This window comes from Penaeus chinensis, chromosome 42 (assembly GCF_019202785.1).
Source record: "Penaeus chinensis breed Huanghai No. 1 chromosome 42, ASM1920278v2, whole genome shotgun sequence".
In the NCBI taxonomy this organism is placed as follows: Eukaryota; Metazoa; Arthropoda; class Malacostraca; order Decapoda; family Penaeidae; genus Penaeus; species Penaeus chinensis.
This window is the reverse complement of record NC_061860.1, coordinates 4760736-4770809: the sequence shown is the minus strand read 5'-3', so window position 1 is coordinate 4770809 and position 10074 is coordinate 4760736. Positions and strand designations below refer to the sequence as shown.

Sequence of the window (10074 nt, the reverse complement as noted above, 5' to 3'; positions counted from 1 at the left end):
ATGGAGAGGGAGAAAGGGGAAGGGGGAGAGGGGGAACGGGGAGGATGGTAGGTGGGATAGGGTAAAGGAGAGGGAGGGGAAGTATCTTACAAAGGGGGAGAGGGGAAGGGGGAAAAGGGAAGGAGGAGAGGGGAGAGGAAAAGGAGGGGAAGAAAGTAAGTCGAGAGGGAGAAAGGGAAACGGGGAGGAGAGTAGATGGGATAGGGTAAAGGAGAGGGAGAGGAAGTATCTTACACAGCGGAAAAGGGAAAAGGGAAGAAGGAAAGGAGAGAGGAAAAGGAAGACAACTGTGAAAAGGGAGAGGGGATATGGAGAGAGAATGTGGGAAGATAAAGAGAGGGAGAAGGAAAAGAGGAGGTGAGATTGAAGAAGGGGATAGGATAAAGGAATGGGAGAGGAGAGTGGAACGTCGAGAAGGTAAAAGAAAGAGAGAGGGGAAAGGGGGAGGAGAGAGGAGAAGGGAAAGGGAGAGAGGAGAATGGAAAGGGAGAAGAGGGGAATGGGACGGAGGAGAGGAGAGGGAAAGGCGAGGGGAGAAGAGGCTATCTTCCCATGAGGCCAGGGAGTTTATGACCTGGACCGATTTGCTGATTGTGATTACGGAAGGGAAGAAAGAGAGACGGAGGGAATGAGAGAAGGAGAAGAAGAAGAAGATGGATAAATAGATAGATAGAGAGACAGAGAGAGAGATACAGAGAGAGAGAGAGAGAGAGAGAAAGAGAGAGAGAGAGAGAGATACAGAGAGAGAGAGAGAGATACAGAGAGAGAGAGAGAGAGAGAGAGAGAGAGAGAGAGAGAAGGTAGAGGAAACAAGGAAGAGAGAGAAAGGGAAAAAGAGAGTGAGAAAGAAAGTAGAGGGAACAGCGAAGAGAGAGAGAGAGAGCACGCGAGAGAGACAAACAGACAGACAGACGAGAAAAAAAACAACACAAATAAACAAACTAACAAACTGAGATATAAAGTCAAAGACAAGATAGCGAAAAAAAATAAGAATGAGAAAACATAAACAAACCTTCCACAGTCGCATCCACACGCAAAATCACACGCAAAAGCACACACAAACAAAAAAGGAGAACACACCCAGTTATACACACCAAGGGCATATGTACGTACGTCCTCGGAGACACGTACGGATAACAGTCCCTCAAACATTACCAAAACAGGACGTCTTTTCTCTTCTGTACTGACCGAACGAGAAAATTATTCCACTCGTCTTGGATTATTGCTTTCTCTTCAATCTCCCTCTTCCTCCTCCCTCGTCTTCTTCTTGGTTTGATCCTATTTTTTTCTCTCTTCGTCTGTTTCTTCTCCTTGGTTATTTGCTTTTCGTTTCCCTTTCTCTGATTCTCCTTCGTTCTCTCTGTCTCTTCCTTCTTCTTCTTCTTCTTCCCTTTGTTCTCGTGTGCTTTTTTCCTTTCTTCTTCTCCCGCCTTTCTTTTTTTTCCTTCGTTATCGCCTTCTATTCTTTCTTCTTCCTTTCTTCCTCCATCTCTCTCTCTCCTTCTATTTTCTTCTTCGTTTTCTGTTTTCCGTCTCTTTTCTCCTCCTTCCTCCTCTGTGTTTCTCCTTCGTTCTCATATTCTCTTTTCTCATCCTGTTCTTTCTCTTCCTCCTCCTCTTCTATCCCTCATAATCTCCAGCTATTTTCTTTTTCTCTTCCTTCCTTATTATTATTCTCTTTTCTCTGATTCTCCCTGCATCTTACTGTTATTATTCTTATCCAATTGTTTTTTTTTTTGTTTCCTCTTCGTCTTCTTCTCATTCTTCTTACACTCATTCTCTTCTATTTTTCTTCTCTTCCTTCATTTTCTATTTCCTCGTTTTCCTTTCCTCCGTCTTCCCCTCGTTTCCTCTTTCTTTCTCTTTCTCTCCTTTTTTTCTTCTTCTCTTTCAACTTATCTGTCCCTCATCCTTCGTCTCCTTTTCTTTTCTATTTTTTTCTGTTTTTTTCTTCCTCTCCATCTCTTCCTTCTTTATCTTCTTCTCCCCCTCTCCCTCTCTCCTTCTTTTCTTTTTCTACTTTTTCTAATCTTTCTTCTTCCTCTCCTCTTCTTTTTACCTCTCCGATCATCCTAACCTCTTTCTCCTCTTTTTCCTTATTCTATTTTTTTAAATCTTTCTTCTTCCTCTCCGTCTTCTTTATCTTTAATTCTCCTTTTCGTTTTCTACATTTCTTCTTCCTCTTCTTCGCTTTCTATCTCTCGTTCTCTCCTTCTTTGTCTTCTCATTGCTCTTGCTGTCCTTCTCTATCCTGGAATTTCTTTTGTTTCTCATTTCCTTTATTCCTCCTCTCCTTTTTACTCTCATCCTCCTCTTTCATTCTCTTCTCTGTGCCATTTCTCTCCTCTTCTTCACTTCTGGGTTTCTCCTTCTCTGTATCTAATAGTTTATATTTCCTTTTTATTTCCTCTTTCGTCTCGCCTTTTCATCCTTTTGCCTCCTTCGTCTCATCTTCATCTTTCTCTTTCTTCTCCTCTTTCATTCTCTCTCTCCTGACTTGCTGTTTACTTATGTCTTATTTTCTTATCCATTTTTGTTTTTTACCATCATTTTCTTTTTGTCTCTTTTTAATCTTCGTTATTCCTTTCTCTTTTTATTACATTATTTATCTTTATTTGTCTCCCTCCTCCTTTCTCTCCTTCTGTCTCTCTATCCATTTCTCTCTCTCTCTCTCTCTCTCTCTCTCTCTCTCTCTCTCTCTCTCTCTCTCTCTCTCTCTCTCTCTCTCTCTCTCTCTCTCTCTTGCCCTGTTTATCCGTGTTTCTCCCTGTCATACTCTCCACTCTCTGTCACTTCCCTTGTTTGATTCTTACTCCTTTATCTTTCTGTCTCTTCCTTTTTTTTTTATATTTCGCTCCTCCTTTTTTCTAGCTTCCCCTTTCTTTAATCCTTCCTTTTTCTTCTCTCTTTTCCAGTGTCTATTCTTCTCTTATTTTCGCTTTATTTCCCTTACTCCCCATTTCTTAATTTTTTACTTGTTTTCTAGTTCCTCATTTACATCTCTCGTTTTTTTTTTTTTTTCTTCCCTACACTTTCCCTTTTTCTCTCTCTTCCTTATTTATCTTATTATAACTCAATTATTTTTATACTCTCGGTACTTTCCTTTCCAACTTTTATTTTCTCCTCCATTCTCTGCATCTTTTCTCCCTCTCTCTCTCTCCCCAATTTTCTTCTGTCCGCTCGCCCTCTACTTCTCTATCCCCTTTTTATCAGATTTCTTTTCTCTGTTTTCTTTGCTTTCCCACACTCTTTTTCTCTCCCTCACTTTCTTTACTTTTGCTTATCTCCCTTTTTCTCTAACTTCCCCCCTCTCACTCTACCTAATCTCTTCTCCCCCTCCCCACTTTCTCTGTATTTTTCTCACTCTTTCAATGTTTCCCTCATTCTCTTTCTCCTCTTCTTCGATTCGCTTCCTCTCCCCCTCTCTTTCTAACCCCCTCTATCTCCCCTCTCCCTTCCTCTCCTTCTCTCCCCCTCTTTCTCCTTTCTCTCTCTGTCTATCAACCCCCCCCCCTCTCTCCCCTCCCTCTTCCTATCTCTCTCTCTCCTCCCCCGCTCTCTCTCTCTCGCCATCCCCTTCTCCCCATCTCCCCACTCTCTCTCATCCCCCACCCCCTCTCTCTCTATCTCCATCTCCCTCTCCCCATCTCCCCCTCTTTCTCTCTTCCCTCTCCCCACCTCTCTCTCTCTTCACCCCCCTCTCCCCCCCCCTGTCTCTCTCCCCTCACCGCCCCCTTCTCACACCGGCGCGCAAACAAGACTATAATAGTGACGATAATAACGTCAAAAGAGCAAAATACCTCCCTCATCATCCGAGGCTAATGAGCTCCTTGACTGTAACACAGGTTTAAGGAAGAAGAAGGCTCGAGCACCTCCTAATACTCGAAGAAAAAAAGGCCAGAGAAAGAGGTAGTGTCTGTTAATTAGGTAATTAAAACGTGCGTTTCTTCAAGACGTTGATACTAGTCATGAATGGTTTAAGAGTTTTTCTTTTTTTTTCTTTTTTTTTTTTGACTTCGAAATCTCTGTTAGGGTGGGGGTGTTTATGATTGTTTGTTGATGCGTTGATTTAGTTTGTGTGTTAGTGATTGTCCTGATGTGAAAAACCGCGGTGTTTGCTTTGTTATCTAAAATATCTTCTCCATAATCGTTATTATCTGACTCGCGTAATCTTCACTTTATTTACACGTGCATCATTAAACAAACTTTATAGCCTCATTACAGACTTTACACTTAAGGCAAAACTAATCACCATTAACTCAAGAAGAAAAAAAAGGAGAAAACAAAAGAGGGTTTCTTGCCTAAGTCTTTCATTTCCCTTCTTGCATTACAAACAAGGATAGAGGAAATGTTGAAGGTGGTAGAAGATGAGGAATATCCCTTGACTGATTTGCATAGTCATGAACTTTCAGCCTCTCTCTCTCTCTCATTCTCATTCTCTCATTCTCTCTCTCTCTCATTCTCATTTTCTCATTCTTTCTCTCTGTCTCTCTCTCTCTCTCTCCCTCTCTCTCTCTCATTCTCACTCTCTCATTCTCACTCTCTCTCACTCATTCTCTCTATCCCTCTCTCTCTCTCTCTCTCTCTCTCTCATTCTCTTTCTCATTCTCTCTCTCTCTCTCTCTCTCTCATCCTCTCTCTTTCTCAATTTCTCACTCTCTCTCTATCTATATATCTCATTCTCTCTCCATCTATCAATCTATCTCATTCTCTCTCTCTATTCTCTCTCTCTCTCTCTCTCTCTCTCGCTCTCTCTCTCTCTCTTTCTCTCTCTCTTTCTCTCTCTCTCTCTCCCCCCCCCCCCCTCTCTCTCTCTCTCTCTCTCTCTCTCTCTCTCTCTCTCTCTCTCTCTCTCTCATTCTCAATTTCTCATTCTCTCTCTTTCTTTCTTTCTCTCTCTCTCTCTCTCTCTCTCTCTCTCTCTCTCTCTCTCTCTCTCTCTCTCTCTCTCTCTCTCTCTCTATCTATCTCTCTCTCATTCTCTCTCTCTCTCATTCTCTATCTCTCTCATTCTCTCTCTCTCTCTCTCTCTCTCTCTCTCTCTCTCTCTCTCTCTCTCTCTCTCTCACTCTCTCTCTCTCTCTCCCTCTCTCTCTCTCTCTCTCTCATGGGGATTCCACGAAACAAAGAACAAGAAGAGGTACTCATCTCTTCCCCTTTCACCCTCCCTCTTCTACAGTAACTTTCACCTCCCCGCTATCTTTACGTTCTCCTCTCCCTCTCCCTTTTCCTTTCTCGATCTGCCAGCTCTTTTCACTCCAAAACTCCCTTGTATTCACGCCTCCCTCCCAGCTTATGCTCTATATCTGCCCCCTCACTCTTCCATTATCACCCCATTTTACTCCACAATGAAATGGCTTCAAGTACGCAGTCATAAGGAATATGATTTCAAGCGTGAAATATAAATATAACATACTAAGAGGAAAGAAATTCGGATGGACGGTCAGACTAAGTACAAGCAGACTTATGATGTAAAATTAACTATAATGATGAAAATTATATAATGATAGTAATGATAAGGCTAATAATAAAACCATAAGTAATGAAAATACTAATAAATTCTATTACGACTACTAAAATGGCAATGATAATGATCATTATATTCTTAACATGATGATAATAATAATAATGCAAATTATAGTAATTGCAGTAATCATAGTACATATGAGTGTAATGATAAAAATGGCAATAATAATAATAAAAGTATTGATTATGATTATAACAGTAATAATGATAACAAAAGTAACAACACTGTTATGTCTCGAGTTCTTGCTCTGTTTAAGAGACGACCTTATGCCTTTATGGGAATTTTGGGAGCACAAGTCAAAAGCATTAATAGAAGAACTATCTTTTTATTTTGGCTATTTCTTTAATATTGGGCATATCAAATATTCCGCTGCTGAGGTACAGGAACCTTTTCAGTCAGGGTTGGGTCTGCCCTTGTATGGGTAGTGTGGAGCAAGTGAAGCTCACCACCCGTCTGCCGTCAGCACCTTCGCCACCTCACCACCTCGGCTGCTTCCCGCGCAACTTAGTCCTCCTTGGCTGTGACGTCACGCTTGTCCACGTTTTTTTATTCTTGTTTAGGCTTGTTTGCCGGACCTAAGTACCCATCACCATAAGTTTACCATTGTTTTCATATGGTACGTTAAGTTTGTTTGTTTAATTTATAAAACTTATACGTATTATGATTAATATATTGTCAATACGTGACAATGCCTCCCCATTTAAATAAAAGAAATTTAGTTTCTTTTAACACTTAACACTTAACATTAGGTTCCATTAATACTTAACACTAGGATTTCTGCTTAAGAAATCTGCACCAACATTTTCACTACCGCGAATATAACGAATTATCATCCTGTATTCTTGTAGAGCCAGCGCCCACCTCATCAAGCGACCGTTTACCGACTTTGCTGTATCCAGGTAAATGAGAGGTTGGTGGTCCGTTTCGAGGTAGAACTCGCGACCGTACAGGAATTTGTAGAATTTCTTGGTTGCCCACACCACCGCCAGACACTCTCGTTCGATCACCGACTATTTTTGCTCCGTGTTAGACAGTTTTCGGCTGGCATACGCCACGGGGAGTTTCTCGCCAGCATCTTCCTGTAAAAGCACAGCTCCCAAACCCACTTCTGAAGCGTCTGTTCTGAGGATGAAAGGGTTATTAATGTCTGGAAGTTTAAGGATAGGTTTATCTGTCAGCGCATATTTTAACCTGTCGAATGCGCGCTGGTGCTCTTCTCGCCACGTGACTTTGGACGGGGCGCTCTTCTTAACCAGCTCCGTCAGCGGCGCGGCGATGCTTGCGTAGTTCTCGATGTAGCGGCGGTAGTATCCAGACAGCCCGAGGAATGACCTAACTTGCTAGCTCACACTTTGTTGGTCGCGCCGTTAAATTTGCGTTGCTGAGTTTATTCAGCACTTGCTCTAGTATAGTGCAATGTTGCTCCCACGAAGTTGCATGTATCAGGATATCGTCCAGGAAAGTTTCCACTCCTTCCATGTTGCCAAATATACTTCGCATAAGTCTGTTGAATGCTGCAGGGGCATTAACTAGGCCGAATGGCAAGACGGTAAATTCAAACAAACCTGCAGGGGTAGAAAAAGCGGTAAACTTTCGAGAATCTTTTTCCAGAGGTATTTGCCAGTACCCTTTTGTCAGATCGATCTTTGAAAAATATCTGCTATGACGCTGCCTGCAAAATATGGATTCTGGATCACTCATCGGCTCTGCATCATATTTAACTATTTTATTAAGTCTTCTGAAATCTAGACAAAGCCGATGTTTCCCGTCTTTTTTAGGCACAACTAAGATAGGAGTCGAGAACGAGGAGTCCGATGCTTCAATAATGCCAAGTTGCTTCATATGCGAGAGCTCTTCTCTCACCACATCCTCTAAACTGTAAGGAATAGGATAAGGTTTTACTCTGATAGTGTCGGGCACCGTCACCTCAATTTTGTATTCAGTCATGTTAGTTTTACCTGGAACATCCGTCAACACAGTTTCATACTTGCGTAAAATTTCCTTTAAATCTTCCTGCTGAGCTTCTGGCAAGTGCATGTTGCAATGTACGTCTTTCCACGTCTCCTGCTGGTGATAACTAGGAATTGTAATTAATTTACCTTGCACATCGTCGGATTCCACCACGGCGACGGCGGCGGTTTTCTCAATTTCCTTTTCGGCTTCGCGGTACACGTAACGCTTCAACATGTTGACGTGATATTTTCTCGGAGTCCCGTTTACATCAACCACCTTATTCCATTTGTTAGGACTGCCTAAGACTCTGAATGGTCCCTTCCACTGGAACAACAGCTTGTTGGCATTGGTAGGCAACAGCAGCAAGACGTCATCGCCAACCACAATATTTCTGTCCTTGGTTTTCCGGTCGTAATAATGCTGAGCTACCTCCTGTGCCTGTTTTAATTCTGTTAAAGCCATTCTACATGTATTTTCCAACCTTTCTCGTAGATTTATTACATATTCATATGCAGACTTTACCTCATCATCCACCGGACTGCCGTCCCATAATTCTCGCAGCAGTGTTAGCGGTCCTCTCACAGTGTGTCCGTATATCAGCTCGAAGGGCTTGGGGCACTTGGCGGTAGGCAAACAAAAGGGGCGCCAAGTAGCGGTGCCATTCCTTGGGCTGCTCAACACACATCCTTTTAAGCATTTTCTTTAGTGTCCCGTTAAATTTTTCAACGAGGCCATTGCACATAGCATGGTATGGTGTAGTGGTCAAAGACTGAATAGAAAGTAAGCGATACACTTCTTTCATTACGTCAGAGGTAAACTGTGTCCCCCTGTCAGATAAAATCTCTCTAGGCACACCTACCCTGCTGAAGATTGTAACTAAGGCCTCTGCCACCGTGGGTGTGTCAATGCTTGGAAGGGCGACGGCCTCGGGGTACCGCGTAGCATAATCCACTGCCGTCAGGATGTATCGAGAGCCATTTGAAGATCGTGGTTCAAGCGGCCCCACCAGGTCTACGGCCATACGGGAAAATGGTTCACCAATGAGCGGCATGTCACCCAGTCTGATCTTGCTCACTTTCCCCTTATCCACCGTCCGTTGACACACGTCGCATGATCTGCAGTAGCGAGTAACGGCGACGGTAACACCTGGCCAAAAGAAATGTGCAAGTATTCTATCTTTAGTTTTGCTTGTGCCCAAATGGCCTCCCATAATGCCTGAATGAGCCAGCTCAAGGATAGCTTGGCGACACGCTTGAGGAACAAGAAGTTGATCCCGTTGTCGTTTGCCTGTCGTGACCTGTCTGTACAGCAATCCTCCTTTCATAAGAAATATAGATATTTCATTATTTTTCTTTTTAAAAACTTTACCTTTTTGTGCGTATATCCGAATTCCATCCAAAGTTTTATCCTCCTCTTGAGTCTTCTTTATATTTGTGCTCAACATTTTTGTAACCTCTGCTATCTTCAACACTGGCGTCTTCCTTTTACAGTCACTTTCTAATCTGGTCTGCATTCTCGTCATCACACCACATGTTTCCGGTCGTGCGTCGTCCTCACCTGTAGTCGCTCCTGGTATTTCCCCGATTATCAAGTCATACAGGGGCTGTGGTAGACACACGGCACTCACCCTCCCAACATAATAGGGGGTCTTGACATCAATCATTGCTTCAGGGTAGTAATAAATTTCTGAATTTGCCATCATTATTCCCACTTCCTTACCAGTCAACTTAGACGACGGAACCAGACTTCTCCTTACCAACACTGTTGAACATCCCGTGTCCCTCAGTACTACGACTTTTCTTCCTTCAACTTCTCCTCTGGCAGTCTTCAACTTCTCCTTACCTTTGGCTAGAGTTCCTCCACACAATTCCTCTCCATCTACAGCTTTCCTTTCGCTCTCCTTTGCTTCTCCTCGATTCCATTTCCCATTAGTTTCTGGTGCAACTACAACACTGCTTACAGGGGCGGCTGTATCTTCCTTCCTCGGCTGTGGTTTGCTCGTTTTTCCTCGGACATTCGGTGGCCTGAAATAACATTCCCATGCCCTATGTCCCCGTTTATTACAAATGAAGCAAGTTACCTGGCCCCAAACTGCGCCTTTTTCCGGCGTTGGGATGCTGGGCGTGGAGGGCTGAGGAGGGCGGAATACCTGCGACTGGTGTGTTGTCGCTCGAGTCCCTTGGTTTCCGTGGGCCTCGAGGAAGCGATCAGCATTCTCCTGTAGCTCTTGTAGGGTTCTCAGAGATCGCTCTTTCAGGAATAAACTCAGGTTACGGTCACACGAGGATAGAAATTGCTCTCTTATGATCAGTTCCTTTAAAACCTCGTACTCTTTTTCACATTCCGCCATCTCAGTCCACCTCTCAAACAGTTTTGTCATTCTTGCTATTAATTGTTTAGCAGTCTCACCCATAGAAAATTTGCAGTTTCTAAATTTAGTTCTAAAGCCCTCAGCAGTGCAATCAAATCCCTTTAATAGTGCTGATTTTACCAGCTCAAAATTATTTGCTTCTGAAGGGGTTAATTGGTGATATATATCCAGGGCTTTACCTTGCAATAAAGAGGCTAAACTGATGGCCCACACTTCTTCAGGC

General features: G+C 43.0%; 1 protein-coding gene across 1 annotated transcript in view; it reads right to left on the bottom strand.

Moving 5' to 3' along the window:
- Window positions 1–8006: 8006 nt before the first annotated feature.
- Window positions 8007–10074, bottom strand: part of LOC125047890 — a 2469-nt gene continuing 401 nt past the window's right edge. Inside the window, exon 2 of the mRNA XM_047646437.1 lies at window positions 8007–10074. This exon is cut by the window's right edge and continues 225 nt beyond it. Coding sequence (XP_047502393.1) covers window positions 8007–10074 — 2068 coding nt within the window.